The sequence below is a fragment of the Rissa tridactyla genome, chromosome 2 (genome assembly GCF_028500815.1).
Source record: "Rissa tridactyla isolate bRisTri1 chromosome 2, bRisTri1.patW.cur.20221130, whole genome shotgun sequence".
Classification (NCBI taxonomy): domain Eukaryota; kingdom Metazoa; phylum Chordata; class Aves; order Charadriiformes; family Laridae; genus Rissa; species Rissa tridactyla.
In genome coordinates, this window is record NC_071467.1 from 26028100 (window position 1) to 26050209 (window position 22110).

Genomic DNA, 22110 nt, shown 5'->3' on the forward strand with positions numbered 1-22110 from the left:
TCTACGCAAAAAGACAGGCTTCTCCTGCGGGACTTAGTGAAGTGCAACCATTTCGTTTTGCTCTAAACGGACCGATATACCTCATACTGAGTTATATTACAAATACGTTAGGCATAAACTCTTATTTTATGTCGTTTCTATGCTATAATCCTCACAGTTGTATCGGGGAACGTTTCGCTGACGGCAGCCTGGCCGTCCCCCGGCGTCCCGCTGCGAGGCAGACGGCCGGCCGCAGCAGAGCGCAGCGGCTCAGCCCGAGTCGGTGCGGCGGGGGCCCGGCCGATTAGACCTAGTATGGCGGAGAAACACTATTTTAACATGCGTAGTCGTGGCCGAGTGGTTAAGGCGATGGACTAGAAATCCATTGGGGTCTCCCCGCGCAGGTTCGAATCCTGCCGACTACGGCCGGAGTCTAGCGGCTCGGTGCCTTTTTTTTCCTTTTTTTTTTTCTTTTCTCTCCTCCTTTCAACCCTCGTCTGCCGGGGCGGCAGGCGGGGTGGACCGGGGGCCCGGCGGCGGGCGAGCTCCACAGGCGCCCGCACACACCCCGCCGGGCGCGGAGACTCCGCCCCTGCCGGCGCCTAGCGGCGCGGGGCCGCCTTGGCAACGGCCGGCGGCGGCAAGATGGCGGAGGACCTGGACCAGTTACTGGATGAAGTGGAGAGGCGGCTCTGCCGCCTGCCGGGGCAGGGGGCGGCGGGTGGCCACCGGGACGGCGATGGCCAGGAGGAGGAGCAGACGGCGAAGGAGGGCAGGTTAGCGACCCTACGTCGGTCCCGGCGCCCTCAGGCACCTCCCCGCCGAGCGGGCTGTCCCTCCTGTGGGGCGGGAGGGGGTCGGCGTGCGGCGAGACCCCTCCGGAGCCCAAAATACCCGGGTTCGGGAGCCGAAACGCTGGCCGGCGGTCAGCGAGTATCCCCTGTCTTACTTATTTTTAAACACCCAAGTCCTGGGCCAGCGAGCTGAGTTACTTCAGATAGTCTTTGTCTCTTGGAATTATCCCAACCTCGGATTAAATATGGCGTTAAAAGCTGCACTAATTTGCTCCTGAGTTAGGATCAGGGGTTACTGAGTTCTGTAACTGACCTCGTGGTGCATCATAAAATATCTATAAATCTTACAGTTTATAGCAGGAAGAACTTTAGCAGTACTATTATCAAACATTTTATTCTGTTGATACTTCAGTCATTTATGTATTCCGTTCATACTTTCTCTATTAACCATATCTTCTGCAGTAAGCGCCTAACTTACACTCTACACGGGCATGTATCCACCTCAAATTTCATAATTTTCAAAATGACGGTCTGAATACCGACAGTTTTTGGTCGGGACAGGGTCACTGCTGACGGTACCGACAAGCCGTCTGCCACACCGCTGCCGGCCCGCAGGGTTCCATCCTGGCCCTCGCTGGTGTCTTTGCCTTCCCTCAGGTTTCCATCCCGGCCCTCCCAGGTGTCTCAGACTCCTGTTGGAAGGTCTGTGGACCAGAGGGGCTTGGCCAGATGTCTCCACAGGTGGGCTGCTGAGTGCTTACCCAACAGGCATTTCAGAGTCCCAGGCAAGGATCTTGGCGAGCCAAATGTCTAACACAAGACCCACAACTCCACTACTTTTGGCCACATTACTGGACTTCCCTGTTGTTGATATAAAGGTTAGATGAGCACCCAAATAGAGACAATCCAATTACAAGATTTTAAAAAATCACACAGTTTTCTTCTTTCTCAGGAGTAGATTTGTTCTTCATTGGTTGATGCAGCAGTACTACAGGCCTCCTTTTCTTTGACAAAGAGCTAGCAAACAGCAGACTTGAGACAAGACTCCTCACGTGAATGAAAGCAAAGTGCAGGTGATCTCTCTAAATGCATACAGTTTGGCAGGAATTCCTTCAGAACCCCTGCAGTTGTATATAGCATGAGGAGAGAATTCCCTCTGACCTTTTTATATTCCTGCTGCTGAAGATTAATGTGAAAAATCAGGGCTGTCCAATCTGGTGCTCAGTAAGTGCAAAATGGGTTATATTATAATTTTAATTCAGGGTTGGAAGTGATTGGAAATGAAAGAAGCAAGCAAAAATAAGACCTGTGATGGGACAGTTCAACAGGGGCTGAAAGGCGTCATCCTTCAGTTTACATGTGTCCAGTCATTATTTGGATGGCCTACCTTAGGTACTACAGAAATATTAGAGGAAAAAGGCTGTAACTAATTTTATGTTTTAATTTACAATTCTTAGAACTGCTCTGGTTATGCTACAAAATGGAGCCTGTTTTGTTTGTTTTTCAGATCAGCTAAACTGTTAATGAGTGCTGGCAGCAGTGAAGAAGATATAGATGACATTATTGATGAAATCTGTAATGACAGCAGCTTTGCCAAAACACCTCTGGTGAGTAGGAGTCTGGAAAAATGCAGAACAGATGAGGTTCAGCGATGGAAAGGAAAGCACCGTAAACTGTTTTAAAGCAAAAAAAAAAAAAAAAGACCTAAAACAAGCTGTAGGATAAACTTGGAAAATAAAGCAGAAAGGAAAATACAACAATCCTATAGTGAGGAACAGGAGAGATATAAAGAAATGGTCTTACCCAGGCAATAACAGGCAATTAAAGGAAGTGCTAGTTCAAGATAGAGCATAGTGTCAAATATTGCAGAATCATGGAGTGGTTGAGGTTGCAAGGGACCTCCGGAGATCACCTGGTCCAACCACCTGCTCAAGCAGGGCTACCTAGGGCTGGTTGCCCAGGATCATGTCCAGATGGCTTTTGAGTATCTCCAAGGGTGGAGACTCTGCAGCCTCTCTAAATAACTTGTTCCAGTGTTTGACCACCCTCGCAAGAAGTAAAGCAGCTTTTTATATGTTTAACTGAAATTTCTTGTATTTCAGTTTGTGCCCATTGCCTCTCCTGGCAGTGGTTCCCACTGAGAAGAGTCTGGCCACGTCTTCTTTATTTTTCCCCATTATTATACGTTGATAAGATTCTTCTGACCCTTGTCTTCTCCAGGTGAAACAATTCCAGCTCTCTTAGCCTCTACTTCCATGTCAGATGGTCTAAGTCCTTAATCACCATTATGTCCATGTCTCTTTTGTACTGGGCACAGCACTCCAGACATGTCTATGAGGCCGTATCTGAGTACTGTGTCCAGTTCTGGGCTCCCAGTGCAAGAGGGAGCTGGAGCTACTGGAGAGAATCCAGCAAAGGGCTATGGAGATGATTAAGAGGCTGGAGTATCTTTCATAGGAGAGGCTGAGAGATCCGGGACTGTTCAGCCTGGAGAAGAGAAGACTCCAGGGGGATCTTATCAATGTGTGTAAATATGTGATGGGAGGAGTAAAGAAGGGGCGAGACTCCTCTGTAGTGCCCAGTGAAAGGACAAGAGGCAATGAGTGTAAACTGAAACACGTGAAATTCCATCTGTACATAGGAAATCACTTTTTTACTGCAAGGGTGGTCAAACATTGGGACAGGCTGCCCAGAGAGGTTGTGGAGTGTCTGTCTGTGGAGATTTTCAAAACCCAACTGGACACAGTCCTGGGCAAGCTGCTGAAGCTGACCCTGCTTTGAGCAGGGTGGTTGTCCTAGATGATCTCCAGAGGTCCCTTCCAACCGAAATGATTCTGTGATTCTGTCTCACCAGCGCTGAGTAGAGAGGAAGGATCACCTCCCTCAGCCTGCTGGCAATGTCCCTCCTAATGTAGCGCAGGATGCTGTTGACCTTCTGCACTGCATGGGCATGCTGCTGGCTCATAGTTGACTTACCATCAACCGAATTTCCCACGGCCTTTTCTGCAAAGCTGCTTTCCAGCTGGTCAGCCCTCAGCGTGTTCTGGTGCATGAGGGTTATTCTTCCCCAGCAGTGGGAGTTTGCATATCCCCTTAGTTGTACTTCTCTCAGGTCATTTCTGCAGTCTGCTGAGGCCCCTCTGAATGGCAGTGCAGTCGTCTGGCATACCAAGCACGGCTCCCCGTTATGTATCATCTGCAGATGGCTTCTGTCATTCAACAGCAGGAGATGGAGATGAAAATAGATATTCATTTAGGTATCATCATTAGAAAATTGTGGTATTTATGCTTCATAGAAAATTGTGGTATTTATGCTTCATAACTCCCTGTGCAGATTCTCTTATTCTCATCAGTGACATCGGTTTTGCTTTACTTGTCTTTGATTTCTTACAGAGTTGCTAAATCTGAACCAACAAATAACACTTGTATGCTACAATACATGTGTCAGAGTGAGCGAAAATTATGTCAGTAAATTTGTATAATTTTATCATTTTACATCCCTAGGATTTCCCATTTAGGATCTAGAATTCTAGTATTCTAGAATTCAAATGACCTGTTTTATGTGCAGCAAATAACAAACTTTTCAAAGACACTGTATCTTTTTTAATAATATAAGTCCTTAATGTGTTTTCGGTAAAACAAAAGCTCCAAAACACTGAGGCAGAAGTTTCCTAATTTAAAATTGCTTTTAAAAGCATAATTAGGGTAGGGCATGAAATACTAAGTCTTGATTGTAAAGTCAAAGTGATCATGTGGTGTTGAATTCCTTCAGGCGGAGCTGGGAATTCAGTATGGGAAGAGAAGGCTCATTCCTCACTTACCTGTTACTTCAGCAGCCTCTGCCTCAAAGAGCCTCACAGAAACCCGAGCAAGAAAATTCCCAAATTCTTAGTCCCCTTCTTCCGTGACTGATATTTTCTGGCTCCTGCTTATTAAGAAAACCAGAATGTTGTTACCTTGCTGTAATGCTACTTTTTATTCTTTAATTGCTTTTTAAATAGAAATTGAAGTCTAAGTCTGCAAGTCTCACACCTGAAAGCAACAGTGTTGTTGTACAGACTCATAGGAAAAGGTAAGTGAAAAGTGTTTTGGCTATTTGAACATAGCTTGATTATAGCTTGGTGTCAGTCGAATAATATTGCTACTGATTAATCTGTGTTGGCATTAACTAAGAAAGAAACTGATTATTTAGAGAAGTATTCTTTTTACAGAAAAACAAAAGATAAACATTATTTTGAAGAATTACTAATGTGCTTTAATGTGGTCAAAATTATTTATTATAAATTTATTAATTATTTAAGTTATTGAACTTCCTTTGCCTTATGGATATAAGCATTTATCAAAAGCTGTAATGTATAGTTCATATGTATTTGGTGTAGAGTGGTTGTCATACAGTTTTTCTTTTAACACCTTGGTAATGGAAATTTTAAAATTCTATAGTTTGTAAACATTTGGATGCTTTGCCTGTATTTAATAAATATTATTTTAGAAATATCATGCTGTTAAACTAAGAGAAGCATTGTACTACTTTCTCCAAAATGTTTTGTTATAATTTAATATTTTTTAATGAAATCCACATAGATGCTGTCCAGTGTATCTGGGTGGAAGCTCTTCACCATGTGGCATAGGAACAAATATTTCAAAAAGGTAGGAAATGTGAAAAAAAAAAAAAAAGTTCTACTTCCTTTATCATTATTTTTAATCACATCTGTGTTTCTCTGGTGGTACAGAGTTCTGCATTCGAACTGGACAGGGACACCTTATATTCACCTAAACATATGGCTGCCTGTAACTACAGTGAAGTCAGCTGGTCCCTTCCAGTCCTCTGTTGTTGACCACTAAATCTTTTGTTTGCTTGAGCAGTTGAAAGATGTGTGCAAATGAGACACAAGACTCCAAAAATCAAAACCATGTAGTTAAGGAAATTGCTGTTGTAGAATTTTTTTTTTCCCTGCCTCTCTTCAGCTTTCTGTGTGATGGCACATATGTCACTTAAAGCAATGGGCTGGTTTAAATCATCCCAGAGCCTGAACTGAAAATATCCAGAGTGCTTTGGAACTGCAGCTGAACTTAGTAGTACTTTAAACATTTATCCCCAACATCCTATGGAACACTATTACATTTCCATGTGGGATTTTTTGTAGTAAGTAACTATGCACTTGATGCATATTTGGATGCTGATCAGGTGTCATAGCAGTGAGGAGGACCAAAGAGAATATATCAAGAGAATATTAGTTTATTCTGTGTGTTCAGTGAGGTTAGGAACCTGTAAAAATAATACATGATCATACAGTTAAAACACATACCATAATGAATATGCGCTAAATGTAAAAAAAATAAGATTACAGGGTAACCTTGGTTCTGCTATTTCTGAGTGAGCGCTGTACTTTAAAAAAAGTTACGATCTGTGTAGCTTCTCTGATTGTAATAAGCTCTTGAAGGTTTTTGTTCTTTTTTGACCAGAACTTGTGATCAGCTTCGTTGTACTGCTTGTGACTTCCGTGTGTCACTTTTCAATGACTACATCTGGGATCAGTCCTGTGATTACCTTTTTTTCAGGTATGTCTGAGGTGGGTTTGATATTAGTATTGTGTTACTGTGCTTTGGGGTTTGATAGGAACAGAAAAGATGAAAAGTCCTGAGCGCTCCTGTCTTACCTAGAAAGGAGCGTGTTGCAGCTTGTTTGGTGGTCAGGTAGGAAAGTCTGCAGGGAAAGGGATGCAGCATCTCCCATAATCTCTGTTCATGCCTGTCCATTTCTTTCCCTATCACTCTTCCTCTCTGTTTTTAAAAAGAATTCAAGTTTCATGGGTCAAAAGGCAACTTTACTGCTGAAATAAGCAGATAATCTGTGCAGTGGGTTGGCCTCTGGTGTGCCGTTGCAGAATGCCTACAAAATGAATGCAGACGGTTCAGCGTGTACTTCTCACGATACCTTCAGTCACAGACTGTGATTGTTTCAAGTCAGATTTTCTTTTTTCCAGTATCAAGTATTATGCTGTCATTTTCAGTGAAAATCAAATAGTTTTGTTTCTTACCAGACTTCTGGTTGAAGCAAGGTTTGATTAAATGGAGTAGTGGGATTTTTGTTTTCGTGTTATATTGTGGTGTCTTTAGTTATTTCAACTTTTTTTGAAGACTTAAAATTAAGGAGTTCTTATTTCCAGTTTCTCTAAAACTGTATCACTAAAACTTAGTGAAGGGTAGTGTAGTAGGCATGCTTATAATACAGACTTCAAATTTGTATTCCTTTTATTTTAGTAAAGTCTCAGTTCATGCCCATTAGCTGATGGAGGTAGTGGATGTGTTCAGAGTACGTGGTTGGCCACCAGGGGGTGTGACAGCTGGAGCAGAACAGTGATGGATACATCATCTCCTTTCGCAATATTTTTCTTGTATTAATTACATGTAAGGTTTTTCCTGTATTTCCCTTCCAGTTTCAAAATTTGTGTTTGTCTTTGAGTGCAGATCTTATTTTCCCATTATTTAAAGCAGTAAGAGATGAGTTTGGTAGCTGGAAAGGTTAAATAAAAATAAAATTATTTTATTTAATCAAAGTCTAAATTATTCTGCTTCTGAGATCTTGAAATTAATAATTTTTTTAAAAGGACATGAAAGGTGTTATTATCAGATACTTGTAACTGATTAAAATCTGTAATCTTTAGCAAGATATTTAGCTATTTATTTTGACTAACCTGTTTTTTAAAAAGCAAACTTGGAGATTAAACATTTGCCTTCCATTAATAGATGTCTGATCTCTTTTTCTAAAAATTCTTTTGTTGATGTTTGGCTTGTATTTTCTTTATTTAACTGGGCTTGTTAATGTTTTTGAGCAATTCAGTGGCCCGTAATTGGCCAGGAGGAGGTCATGAGAGCAGGGATAGTTAAAATGCTAAATTTTCACTTGTTTTTTGAAACAACTTGTTTTTGTAATAGCCATGCTGATTTTTCATTTGTTGTGGTTGATGCTTGCACAGGAATTATTTGTGGTTTGATGTACATTCTTTCCTTTTATGGCCATTTAATTTCAGTCACTTTAACAACAATCCAGTAACAGTTCCTGATGAAAAGTTTAACTCTGTAGTTTTACCCATTCTGCATAGGGATTCTTACAATAACTTTGATAAGATAAACACATTTTTGGATAATTTCTTAACACTTAATTAACTTTACCTGGTTTTCTTCCCAACTCTTTCTCTGGAGGCTGATACAGGGTCTCTAAACAGAACATTGCTTACAAAAACGTCAGATCTCCAGCTGATCTGAGAATACAGCAATTATGTACTGAGACTGCTCTCAGGAAAGAATTGCGTTCAAAACAGAATTTAAACATATCCCTAAATTCATTCATGATAGTGGTACTCAAAAAACGTTCTTAAGAATTGAAATGGCCTTGTGAGTCTTTTTTCTTTTTAAAAAAAATGCATGCTCCTAAACTGAATTCACTTGATTGGCAGGAATAACATGCCTGAACTCAGTAAACTAAGAGCAAAGATGATAAAGAAGAAAGGAGCACGAGCATATGCTTGTCAGTGCAGCTGGAGATCCATTGATGAACTAACTGACCTCCAAACAGACCAGCAGCTTCGGTGGGTTTGTGGTAAACATGCAGAATGAAGTCCTCCTGTGTGTGGTACCTACTTGTGTGGAAGCAGGTCATAAACTCAATTTGATTCCCATGCAGTTTTCTGAGAACAGATGGAAACCTGAATACTTCTATCTAGAAATAGATGATAACACCCAGACTTCAACCTGAAAACTTTTTTTTCAATTTAACTGTATCGCAAGCAATATGGGGAGTTGAATTATTAGAAGAAACAACCTATTCAAAGGCTTTCTGGAAGCTAAATGAGGTTAAAGCTGATATTCAGAAGCGTTAAAAAGAGGAAGACGAAATCGACAGATTGAGGCATGGGGCAAAGCACCTTGAGACTGTTCCCAATATCTAGCAGAGATCCTTATTTCCCATGTCTGCAAAATCTTGGACTGAAAATGGTGACTTGGGATGCAGCCATGACACACAAGCGTATGAATTTCTGCATGGAAATTAATACTGCTTTTCTGCTTTGCTCATAGCTGTTAATGAGCAAGTGGTTGTAGATCTCTCAAAAAATTACTGCAAGATCAGCTCTCACCTCAAAGGTTTCAGCACACCCCAAAACTTTACTTTCTTTTACCCACCAGTAGCCAAAAACTGCAGGTGCTGGAAATTTCCTTCCAGTTTCTACTGTTTTCTTCAAAGCATTTTCTGCTGACTAAAGACTTTTACCAGACTAAATTTCTTGGATCTCCCTTCAGCCTTCACTGCAAGAGGTGAACAAGTTATTGTGCAATTATTAAATATTGTGCAATTTAAAAGAGATTCTGAAGAATATATGACTCTTCTATCAATATTTTCGAGGGAAAAAAAGGCTCAGGCTTTTGAGAGTGAGAAAATATATATCCCCACTGACGTTCAAATTTGGATTTTTTTCAGTTTCACTTAGCTTTCACTTCAGCTTCACTTCAAAATATTACATATTCAGAAAGTGTAACTGTCCTATTTCAACACATTCCTTTCCCCCAGTAACATCGTAAAAGTACTTCCAGTATCACATTACTTGGTGAATTGTCTTGATTACAGTTAATGTCACTATAGTTTATGAGCTCTTTCTTTTCATTATGTATAAATAACACAGGAGATGGATTTAGGTTTTGGGTGGGCAGAGAGGAAGGAAAGGATTACCAGTCCTGGCAATTACTACTTTGAAAAGTGTCTCAAAATGGGAAGTCTGTCAGTATTTTTGCTATGCAGTATGTGATACTGTACAGATAAATTCAGAATTACTTACTTTGTGCAATTCTATACAGAGCTATTTCTTTTTTTGTGAAGTTTTGTTCATGGCCCTACACTGTACATTGTCATTCTCTTTGTTTTTTCCAAAACAATTGCGTGCTCTTTCTTATAGAGGTCATCTCTCAAATCTGTCGCCTTGTCTCTACCCCTCTGAAAGAGTAGATCCCAGTAGTAACCAGAGGCATAGTGTACTCTGCATCCTGCTCACGTTCCCCAATCCGTGAGTGTTTTTTTGGAAGGTGCAGAGGACCAGCAGTGTGCCTGGGAGTCCTGGCAGCTCTTACATATGCAGTGCTTCGGTGCTCTGGAGTGCGTGTTCCAGTGCCACATGAGGCCTTGCTAATAGTTTCAGAGGTGAGTTGGCTTTGGAGTGGTACTCCTTGGCATAATGCTGTAGACATATTTAGGGTCACGTATTGTCTTCAGCGCAATTGGTGTTTCAGGCTGAAGTTTCAACTGCTAGAGTCTAAAACTGCAGGTTCAGGAGACAGAGAGACCCAGAAACCAGTTGATTGATGCTCAGTCAGCTCCTGGAAGAGGTCTACTTGCCTTTCTGTCCTTTGTGAAGAGATAGCCCCCGTGTGGACTAAGCAGTAAGTGTTCCTGAGTGTTCTTCAGGCAGGCCTGAGCGATTTCCGTTCCCAAAGAACATTAGTGCTAATGGTAAGAGAAGAACCCAGCAGTAGCATGTATTTTATTAACAAGCCCTAGAGAAGAATAAACCTACTTTCCACTCTTCTTCTTGAAGAGGAATACATTTCAAAAAGTGCTGAGTTGCCTTGGCTTGCCTATTCCAAGACCATTTGAAACTGATGACCAAGTAGCCCCACAGGATGCTCTTTTGGCCTGGATTTGCAGTGGAACTTGTGCCACAATGTAGGGAACAAGTTAGGCTTGCAGCTTGTGAGCTGGAAACAGGAAAAATCCTAACACCCATCTCAGTTCATGAGACCAAGTCTTATGTGACTTGGAAACGGAGCATGTCTCATGTACCCTTCTTTAAACAAACCAACAGAAATAGTCACCCCTTCTGGAACAGTTTGCACTACCAAGCGTGGGAAGCAAATCATGTGGAAACAAAAGTTCAAGACATCCGTTCTAGTGATTTTTATGACAAGAAGACAGCCTGTAGCACACAAAAGGTGGAGGCTAGGAAGGAATTGGGACAAAAGGACTAAGAGTGTAGGGGAAGTAAAAAGGATTAACACCAGTATCTATTGACACCATTAGTCAGCATTTCTTCTAGGTCACCTGATCCCTCAGTCTTCATAGAATCGTAGAATCATAGAATAGTTTGGGTTGGAAGGGACCTTTAAAGATCATCTAGTCCAACCCCCCTGCAATGATCAGGCACATCTTCAACTAGATCAGGTTGCTCAGAGCCCCATCCAACCTGGTCTTGAGTGTTCCCATGTTTCACCACCTTCATCATAAAAAACCCTTGTATCTAGTCTAAATCTACCCTCTTTTAGTTTAAAATCATTACCCTGTGTCCTATCATAACAGGCCCTGCTAAAAATTTTGTCCCCAGCTTTCCTGTAGGTCCCTTTTAAGTACTGAAAGGCCGCAATAAGGTCTCCTGGAGCCTTCTCTTCTCCAGGCTGAACAACCCCAGCTCTCTCAGCCTGTCCTCATAGCAGAGGTGCTCCAGCCCTCTGATCATTTTTGTGCCTCTCCTCTGGCCCCACTCCAACAGGTCCATGTCTTTCCTGAACTGGGGACACCAGAGCTGGACACAGTACTCCAGGTGGAGTCTCAGCAGAGCAGAGTAGAGGGGCAGCATCCCCTCCCTCGACCTTCTGGCCATGCTTCTGTTGATGCAGACCAAGATATGATTGGCTTTCTGGGCTGCAAGTGCACATTGTTGGCTCATGTCTAGCTTTTCATCCCCCAGTATTCCCAAGTCCTTCTCGGCAGGGCTGTTCTCAATCCCATCATCCCCCAGCCTGTATTTGTACCACGGGTGGCCCTGACCCAGGTGCAGGACCCTGCACTTGGCTTTGTTGAACCTCATGAGGTTCACATGGGCCCACTTCTCTTATTAGCCTAGAGAGTTGTAGAAAGAGTTCTCTTTCTGGATAGAGATTGTTGTCAGGCGATTGTATCACTAACACCATTAAGACTGCACTCCAAGTGCTGAAAATGTTAGAAGATAATCTTAATTGGTAAATGTAAGTGGAAACCTGTGCATTCCCATGAAATCATTATGTTCATTCAAGTGTAGTTACTTGTTCTGGCCTTGGTCAGAATGGTGGGATATAACAGCTCTTTGTCCAAGTGAAGTTTTAAACTGATGCAGAAATAGTGCTCATTGTATTGGTTTTTGTTACAGAATTTAGCATATTTCCAGACCTGAGAATAGTTATTATGTCATTAAATACAATTATTTTGTTGGAAATAGGAGTGGTATTAAGTATTTTATTTCCCTCCCTTTGCTTTCTTCAGTTACATGTTACAAACCGCCCCAAAGTCCTCAAATGAAAAGAATGTAAAGAAAGGTAAAATTAGAGCTTGAGTGTTCATTTGATGAAGGTATTGTAAGATTGCACAAGATTTTCAAGATGTAGCCCAGACCCTAAGTGATATTTCCGTGTCGGTTATCTGAGATAGCAGGGATTATGTGAAGAATTTTGTTTTAAGAATGCCATTCAGCTGCTGTCAATCGGAAGTACTGGAGAACAGTTTTGCTAAGTATAAATGTGACCATTGTTTTCCTCCGTATTTTTTTTTTGCTCTGGAAGAAATAATACCATTTCTGTTTGTGAAATGGGCAAGGTGAAAACTTGAGACTTTTCATTTTGCTTGGGTGATGTGCTTGCAAATTTTCTAGCCTGCAGCATTAGTCTGTGGCAGATCCCTCAACAAAACAAAAGCAACGAAGGGTGACAAGATGCCAATGCACACAAAAGCATTCACTTGGAAATGTAGTCAGTGGTTTAATGTCCTACCAACTTTTCTAAATGTGTGTTCTTGCAGAACTTCTGGATAGAAATCCAATGCAGTTGTACATAGTACATTTTGAGAGCTTCTCTTTATCAAATTTTAATGTGCTGCTCTAACTGTATCATCTCACTTGTTTTACCTGTTTTATGGAGGGCGTCCAACCCAGATGCTGAGTATAGCTCGGAAGAGTAATTATTAAGGATCTTGCCCTGCCATAAAATTTAACTTACAGAAGCATAATAGCATTACATATTGCAAGCTCTGCACTGCATAAAACTGAATAAAGATTTTGTTTTTCTAAGCACCCATTTTAGTACTGTACGGAAGGTATCCTGCCAATGCTGGGCACTGGAAGCTGCCGCTTGTTGAAACACTGCTCGCTTCTCTTGTGTCCTGACATGTGAGTCTTTGGGTCATGTAACCAGCACATGTGGTACTCACACAATAGGAGAGGAACTCTGTTGGGAGCTGTGTAGGCAAATTTTTCTTACTGCCAGGCTCTTTTCGCACAAGCCCTGACCAGTTTTGTCTGTTGTGTGACACCCGATAACCGCAGATAGGCCAACCTGGAAGGGGATGGAGTAAAGCAGTGTCGGGTGCTGCTCGTCTGTGAGGCCACGCATGCTGCCTGGGACTTGGCATGTGTGCTTCGAGGAAAGTGTTTTTCACATGTCGACACTTCAATAAAATAAAAAAGTTGGAACAAATCTGAACTGTGTGTTGTGTAAATTGTATTGTGCCGTTTCTATCCAAGAGAAGCCTTCTGAAAATGATGTAGGACCGTGTTTTCTCTGTCGGAAGGGTTCTGAAATGCCCTTAATACAAAAACGTTGTGGAGCTCATAAGAAACTGTAAGTACCATTGTGTGTGTTTTCTTACATCAGTGGGGATGTAGCAAGTACCTGAGAAATAGATCGGCTTTAACATTCTTTACCATGATAACATGAGGAGAGAACATTACATTATAGAGCGCTCATAAAGGTGGATGAATTTACCATGTTTCTTGGATATTTACCTTGGATAAAAGATGGAGCCAGTGCTGTGGGAGGTGGCATATAGGTAAATTTCTTGCAGAGTGGAATGCTGGTACCTTTGTGTGTCAGTCAAGGCAGGTTATCACTACCATCATACTGGTCACTTAAAAGTGGGAGATCAATCGAGGAATCACAGCATTTGCTGTCCCCTAGATCTTGTAGAAAACCGTTCTTAGTTCCAGGAAGAAGTTGCTCTACATACGGGAGCTGGACCAAACCTTGTTTCTCCATCATGAAGAAATGCTGTGTGCCGTACACTGGAGTCGCAGGCATAAATATTTCCTAGACTCCGTTCTGAATTGGGACTCCGGGTGCTGGTGCTGTTCAGGCAGTCGTTGCCTCCCAGACGTAGTGGGCAGCCTGGACTCGGTGAGAACGCACAGAAAACACCCAGTGACCCAGCAGTACTCCTGACTTGCCTTTCTTAGGACTTGCAGCATGCCAGTGCGCCGTTAGAAGGTAGTGTCCATGTATGTTTAATTCACATTGACCACTTTTATTCTGTTGCGTTTTAAATGTAATACGGGGTAAAATGTGATCATACGATCCAGTCTGCAGAGGGCAGAGCAGCACCGCTGAGTGTTACAGTTCAGCTTCACTAATACAAGCTCCTACTTCTTTTTTTCTGGAATAGTGAAGGGTTACATTCACCCAACTGAGACTACTTGCATTTGTTTTCTAATGGTGTATTTCTAAGTGGCGTAGCCAGATCTGTGGCAACTCCACTTGATTTTTGTGTAATTTCATCCAAATGGTCCTCAAGTGGTCCTTGACCACTACTGAGGCGGGTTAACTTTTTTTAGCTGTCAGCTAAAGAAGCATAAAAAAGTGTGTGTATACATAAGTGTATGCATGTTTATCCTCTAACATCAGTGGAAGGACTAAATTGCCTTCGGGATTTACCTTTCACCCTGCCCAAATTAATTTTCCCTGAAAATGTTGTTAAGCGGTTTTGGCAAGTAGAGGTTGTGTACTTTAGGATCTCAAAACGTCCAGTGCAAAATTTATGTAGCACATCGACCAAGATGTGAAAAGATGGCAGATCTTAAAAACAAAATCACACACACACACTCCTCTGGTTCTTTGCGACTCCAGAAAGTGTGAATGCACAAAGCAGATTTATAGTGGATGGAAGTAAATAAGCGGTGAAGTTGTGTCTATTTCTGTAGAAGAGATGAGGTGCTTTTAACTAGACAAACATATCATAGAATAGTTTGGGTTGGAAGCGACCTCTAAAGGTCACCTAGTCTAACCTCCCCTGCAATGAGCAGGGACATCTTCAACTAGATCAGGTTGCTCAGAGCCCCGTCCAACCTGACCTTGAATGTTTCCAGGGATGAGGCATCTACCACCTCTCTGCGCAACCTGTTCCAGGGTTTCATCACCCTCATGGTAAAAATTTTCTTCCTTATATCTAATCCAAATCTTCCCTTTTTTAGTTTAAAGCCATTACCATTGTCCTATCGCAACAGGCCCTGCAAAAAAGTTTGTCCCCATCTCTACTGTAGGTCCCTTTTAAGTACTGAAAGGCCGCAATAAGGTCTCCCCGGAGCCTTCTCTTCTCCAGGCTGAACAACCCCAACTCTCGCAGCCTGTCTCCATAGGAGTGGTGCTCCAGTCCTGTGGTCTTCATGGCCCTCCTCTGGACCCACTCCAACAGGTCCATGTCTTCCCTGTGCTGAGGGCTCCAGAGCTGGACGCAGTACTCCAGGTGGGGATATCTAAACCATGAAACTTGAGTTTCTTGTTTTACTAGTATCATCTAAATTTAGCCTAGTTACACCATAGGTGAGTAACACTTCATTTTTTTACTTACTTCCTTCCCTGTAATAGGAGAAATAGTTGAACAAAAAGTTTTAGTATAGCAAATAGGAACAAGCACGGCTGAGGAGCACACTCTGAGAGGCTGCATATAGAAAAGTTTCGTGAGAACATTTTTTCAGGCAAGATGTAAGCTGTTGCTTTTTGTCTGCTTCTAAACTAAAGAAGACATGCCTGAGTGGAAGAAACAAAAATAGCGTGCTGTAGGGAGAAGTTCAAATGCCCGCAAACAATCTGCCAAAAGCAAGGACAAAGCTTCACATGGGAGGTGTCCTTTCTAGGAGTCTTTTAGGATTGCAATTCCAGGGTCTGGTTCGGAAGATGGAGGTGAATCCACCCCCCCGCCCACTGCCCTTCAGTCACTGCCATCCCAGGAACCCGAGCTGCGCAGGGACGCAAAGTACAGGAGGGACTTCATCCTCCGAGGGTACCTGCTTGCTTCCGCCTGAGGATGCTGTGGAACACGTGAGCTGAGTACGCCTTGTTTGGGTTTGGGGCTTTTTCCTCTAAAATTTGTGAGAAGGGTTTCCTGCAGTATTTTGAATGTTGTTTCCTGTGATAGGTTTCAGGTGCAAGAGCTAAGATAGTCAGACGTGATATTTAGATATTATGTCAGATATTATATTTAGTTATCAGAGCTAATATATTCAGGGCTGTTAAAATCCTCTTAGCCAGTGGCTTATAACTGCTATGCAAATACAAGCAAAAGATCTTGAAGTTTTTCATGAGAGTTTAGTGAAACTGAAACCCTTACAGCCTCAGAGCTCATACTAAAGCACTGGGGGGCAGAGAGGAGGAAGGCATTTTTCATACTGGTCAAACAAATGCATAATATTCTAGCTCCAAGTACCTTAAATACATCTGTTTAAAAATGTGGTTGTTTACAGAGGGGAAAAAACATTAACTAGCTCTTGAACGGTGGTAGGATAGTTATTAAGTAGCCATAAAATTGTTCAATCTCTGTTTAAAGGCAAGCAATATGGCCTTACTCTAAGACAACGCAATATATGGTATAGTAATTAAATACAGTGAATGTACATCTTTCAGCCACGGCAACGAAGCTCCGGAATACTCAGCAATCTGACCATGCTCGGAAGCCCGTGTCCTGGCCGCCCCGACATAAACAGCATTCACAGGAAGGAGGGAAGCAGCCACCAGCGACAGGAAGGTTGAATTTAGCATCAAACTCCTTATCTAGGCAGAGCGGGGGCTGCTCAGGATGCCGGCAAGAAAAAGTGTACAAATTGCTGGAGCAGACCGTGATAGCTGCCTGACCCTTCCTGGGAAGACCAGTCACGTGGATGCAATCAGGGTACAATCTTGTGCACGCAGATGGGTTTAGGAAGAGATTATATCCTGGGGCCGGTTATCCAAAATAATGCTTACCATGGCGTATTACCGTCTCGTTCAGTCTTGGATACCATCACTTGCAGGAAGAGATGGATCTGCATGCTGAAGCAGGAGGGTGCGTGCCTTTTAAATATAAAAAGCTTTATCGTAGTAAGAGTTATTATTAGTCTTATTAGCCCTAAAGAAATATAAGCCTTTCCTAATACGCACTGCAATATCTGGTTTAATTTTTAGATTATAGGTTTTATATCAGGGCTGGCACAGCTCTGGTTCCAGCACTTTAGAGATAAAAGCTGTTGCAGCCTTGTTTTACATGCTTGCGATCGGTGAGGCTACTTGTTCGCAAGTGGAAGATAAGCAGCTTCAAAACATTCTTTGCAGTGTAATCAGTTGCTCATTAATTTATGATGCCCAGTTTCCTTTTGATTTCTGTGTATATCTTGGGAAATCCATCTGCCCTGAGCCTGTAGCACAGCAAGGCACCATTCAATCAATACGTGCTCCTCAGTGGCTGAAATGAAGAGTTAACAAAAAATTGTCGCAACCTCTGCACTGATTTTCCTATGAATGATGACTCTCGTTTCACCCATCTTCCCCACAGTATGCTGCAAAATTATTTCAGATTTTCTCAAAACTTTACTCAAGCTAAGATTGAGACCTGGAAACATTTTAAAGCAGGCTTTTAAGTTGCATCTTCTCACATATGTCTGAAACACCTCTTTTCACTTTTTTTCCATGCTAAATATATACTTAGTTCAATTCCAGTAAGGAAGGCTGGAAACAATTAAACTATGAAAAAGGAGAGTGGTATAAAAGAGTCCACCCGTGTCCTGAACAGCAATAAAATATATCTGTCCTGGGTAATTGCGAAGAGAACATTCTGGATTTGAATTTTTACAAGAAGTGAAGCCAAGAAGATATCGGGGTCCCTCTGTTCTTCCAGCTGGACGTGGGTACCACACGTCACCAGCTTCCTGAGCGCAGGAAGGGATGGGGATGCAGCCATCAGCACCCGCAGCACCCGCAGCACCCAGCCAGGTGCTTTGCGCCAGAGTTGCCAGCGTAAGCTAAAATCCTTCATTGCTCTGCTCTTGCAAAAGATTTCCCCCCACCCCCAGCAGTATATTGGAAATCCCTCCTAAAAACCTGGAGAGCATTACTTCTTTATAAAGGATATATTTGTAAAGTGGATAATTTCCAGATGTCAAATAGTTTCTCAGACCTTGCACTAACAATTCACTACTCGGGATTCTCGGCCAGCGCTGGGCATGTGGTTACCTTGGGTATTTTCAGGACCCATCGTAAGGCAAATGACACCTTTAAAGAGGGGAAAAGCAAACAGCCTAATGGGCACCTCACGGCCGAGAGCACCTCATCAGGTTTGTCCCAACACATTCTCACGTCATTGTTCGATAGGGTAACAGGCCATAAAAGAACGAAGCAGCTACTTTCCTTTTCTGTCAGATGTTGCAAGTTACTCATATTTCCTGTTCTGCTATTTAAAGGACTAAGGGCTGAAAATGGGACTTCATTAACTTGTCCGAAATGAAATATTTTCCCATCTTTCTACCGCCACGTTCGAATGAATGTCAGAAACACAGGCCTGGAGGACATGCCTTCTGCCCGGAGAGAGGACTACCCCCACTGGAAGCCGAGGCTGAACCCTGGTGCAGGTTGCCACCAGAAGTGTCCCCCGAGTCTGCAGGGGAGCTGGATGTAGTATACGCCAAAGAAAGAGAGACCAGGAGCTTCCGTGCCAACTGTCCAGTGGGTCCCAGGAGGGACAGGAGGAACACCCCTCCCTCTCTCCCCTCCTGCCTGATGGGTCGGGCTGTATTTTAGCCAAGAACAGATGTACGTGGGAGAACGCGGGAGAATTTCAATACGCTAACACCAGCGGTACTTGGGCACTGAATCCCTCTCTGTATTTTTGACAGTCTCCCCTTAACTGAGCACATTCACACTTCAACCATTTAAAAATAAAACATCGCTTCCCACACTTTTTTTCTTTCCCGTCAGCTGTTGTTTTCTTTACAGACTTGAAACTATGCTTATTCGTCCTTCAGAAAAAATCTTATCTCTGTCCGGACAGCCTGGGAAAAGCTCGGGGCACGCTTGCAATGCAAACTTTGAGGAAGTAAATTTAGTTTCTCAATGAGTCTAACCAATTCAGCTGTCGCGTTTGACAGCCATCCTTCTGAACTTTTGATGGAGAAAGAACTTGCTGCTCCGGGACGTGCAGTCTAGTGCTGCGGGCCCTAACGTAGCGTCGGGCCCCAGGAGGTCACAGGGCACGTCTGAGAGGCCCAAGAAGGGCAACTAAGAAAAGCCAGTCTGTTGTCAGCAGCCTTAAATTTGCTGTGCTGGAGTCTGTAGCGCTGCGGGGGGCAGGGGGGAATGTGAGGATTTACAGACTGGAAGAAAGGTCTGAGAGCAAGGCCACCAGTCGGGTAGGGCAACCCTTGTGTTTTTCAAAATACAAAGGCAAAGTCTTCCTGCAATGCAAAGATGTTTGCAGGAAAATCTTTTCTTTCTAATGTATACTGACTCAGCAGCAGTGTGCAAACTATAGCCCACGAACATACTTGTGTACAAACATCCTCAACCGAGTCGCTGCCATCCGGGGAGGTGCGGGTGATCGCTGAGGAGCCTGCTCACTGGAAAAGCACACCTGAGGAGCTCCCCTCGCTCTGCTAATTGTACTCTAGGAAGCTTTAACACATGGCACCAACCCGTCCTGACAACTACTGGGCTCCATTTTTTGCTTCATGCACCTTAAATGCAAAGAAAGGGGCTCCCAGCAGGAGCTCCTCGGTGGTTTCTGCCCAAAGAGTAGCAATGGGTTTGAAAGGGGAAGGCGATGGAGGATGCTGCCTGGGAGATGAAAGCCAGCAGAGATTCTTCCACACATCCTCCTGCCCTAAATCCCACACAGGTACCAGGGATTTGGGGCTCCACCTTGTAGGCAGTGGGAGAAAAAGAAAAAGGAGCCTGTCAAGCCACCAATGCTCTGGGCCTGAGGAGAGTGGGGGAAGAGGAGAGGGAGGAGGCAGGCCGCGCTTTTTTTAAAGTTTGGGGAGTTCTGACAATGAGTAGTACATGCATTACCTTTTAAAGTCTCTCCGTAAACTGCTAGCCATTGCAAAAAAAAAGAAAAAATAAAGATCACACCTCTTAGAGAGGAAAGCAAAAAAAAGATAAACAATCATAGAATCACAGAATGGTTTAGGTTGGAAGGGACCTTAAAGATCATCTAGTTCCAACCCCCCTGCCATGGGCAGGGACACCTCCCACTGGACCAGGCTGCTCAAAGCCCCATCCAGCCTGGCCTTGAACACTTCCAGGGATGGGACATGCACAGCTTCCCTGGGCAACCTGTTCCAGTTCCACCACTTGCAGAGTAAAGAATTTCTCCCTAATATATAATCTAAATCTCCCCTCTTTCCATTTAAAACTGTTACCCCTCATCCTATCATTACACTCTCTGATAGAGTCCCTCCCCATCTCTCCTATAGGCCCCCTTTAGGTACTGGAAGCCTGCTAAAGAACATAAGAATTAGGATAAGCTACAGCCACAGCCTTAAACGTGATCCTGACCCTGAGATTTTTACATCTCGTAGCCTTAAGAAATTATCTTCATTTGATTCATAAAATAAATCAACATCAGGAACGTAATAGTTTTGAGAGGAGCTGATGCTAAAACGAGGTATGCGGGCGCTGAAATGCGTCTCAGTGGGATGGCCTGACACGTGGTTGTGTAATGGGGATAAGTACAGTGTTTCTTTGGAGCATTAACCTGAATTAAAGGATGAAGTGGCTGGGTGGCTGGGCAGGGATCAAGCGACACCCCTCGTCACTGCTGAGGCCTTGATTAGTATTAGAGGAATTGCAAGACCATCATTTAAATACGGCAAATCTCACTGAGGAGCGCAGCAGGTTTTTTGCGAGGGATTCCTTCTCCCTGCAGGACCAGAGGTGGCTGGGGAGGAGGGGGTTCAAGGAGGGGTTCAGCACCCCCACCCCATCACATCTGCACCCAGCGCTTGGAGGACACGGCTCCGGTCTGGCCCCGCTTACCCCGCGGGCTGCAGTGGCTCCGCAGAGCCCAGCCCTGCTTTCCAGGGATGGCAGCTGGACAAAGCATTAGGGACTGATGCAAAACCAGTTTATCGTGTCTATTATGCAGCTGCGTCGGGAGTTACATACCTAAATCCCCGTGCATCACGGCGGGGGAACGCTCCCCGCGCAGCGCTGCTTGTTGTCACTAATCCTCTCAACTCGCTGCTCAAAATACCGCGTGTGGCAGTCGCTGCTGCGCCACGGAATAAAACATGGTATGCACCAAAGTCACGTAGAGCCTGATCTCCATCTGGGGTCAGGCAAGTAAAGCAGGGCAATGCCTGCTGCAGCCGGTCCGTCCCGCCAGAGGAATTCCTTCCCGTGAGAGTGGAGGCAAGGCCACACACCGACGGGAGGCACCGCTTTAAATCCAGAGCCCTTCAACAGGATTATTCCAGATTTTCCTTGGGGAGCTAAAAATCTGAATTTAGCCAATAGCATGTACACAAATGCCATTTGTTTGAGTTAAATCCACCGGCTTTGCTTCCCTTTGAGAGATACCTCCAAGAAACAAAGCTCTCCACATGCTTTGCGACTTGAAAATGGGTTTTGAGATGCTGCTGCCTGTGTAGGACCTGTAACAAACTGGCGCCCTTGCAGAACTGCCTTGTATCTGGCGAGCACCACTGCTGTCATCAGCACAAACCTAACCCTGTCACCTGCGCGTCACCACGCTAGACAGGCTTACTGCAAAGGCTGCCCACGGGGGTGGTATCTGCCTTCAGGAAAGGGAAGGCTGGTCCTTGTGGATGCATATTTTTAAGGCATATTTTCAAATTATAGAAAAATGACAGTCAAAGGTCTTGCCCACTGGATGAGGATTTTGAGGCTCCCAAGCGTTGGCTCACTCCTTTTCCTCACGGCACCCACAGCCCCGGCTCTGCCAGCTTTCCCCTGCTGCTGCCGTTAGTACGGACCCAGCGTTTTGTTGCGGTGACTCTTGTGCTTGTGCAGTGACCAGTCCGTCCCAAACCACGACAAACTGCTCAAGTTTTGAGCAGGGCTGGCACTCAAACGACCCCTCAACCGTCACCACTGCTAGCTTCTGGCAGGGGGCTTCTGCTCTCAAAACCAGCTCCCAAAATTGCAACAGAATAAGGCCTGAGTCAAATGGAGTCAACACAAAATTGCACACCAAAAAAAAGTCTTCCTTTGCCACTCATTAAAGGCAACATGAAGACATTTGGCTCACGCGTTTCCCTAAAGTGATCCTGTGTCTGAGCACTAGAACATC

At 43.8% G+C, this 22110-nt stretch overlaps 1 protein-coding gene and 1 non-coding gene across 2 annotated transcripts; both read left to right on the forward strand.

Moving 5' to 3' along the window:
• Window positions 1-322: 322 nt before the first annotated feature.
• On the forward strand, window positions 323-404 carry TRNAS-AGA (transfer RNA serine (anticodon AGA)). The gene has a single exon. It is a non-coding gene; the product is annotated as a tRNA-Ser (tRNA).
• Window positions 405-623: 219 nt separating this feature from the next.
• CFAP418 (cilia and flagella associated protein 418) lies at window positions 624-13459 on the forward strand. Its single transcript, XM_054193271.1, has 6 exons — window positions 624-755; window positions 2281-2380; window positions 4775-4845; window positions 5355-5420; window positions 6237-6332; window positions 8231-13459. Exons 1-6 carry the CDS (start codon window positions 625-627, stop codon window positions 8388-8390), a joined length of 624 nt encoding a protein of 207 aa, XP_054049246.1. The 5' UTR covers window position 624; the 3' UTR covers window positions 8391-13459.
• Window positions 13460-22110: the final 8651 nt, after the last annotated feature.

Coding starts and splice junctions, on each gene's coding strand:
- CFAP418 (XM_054193271.1), top strand. CDS start 625: ATGGCGGAGGACCTGGACCAGTTACTGGATGAAGTGGAGAGGCGGCTC. Junction 2,381..4,774: donor GCTTTGCCAAAACACCTCTG/GTGAGTAGGAGT, acceptor CTTTTTAAATAG/AAATTGAAGTCTAAGTCTGC. Junction 6,333..8,230: donor TGTGATTACCTTTTTTTCAG/GTATGTCTGAGG, acceptor CTTGATTGGCAG/GAATAACATGCCTGAACTCA.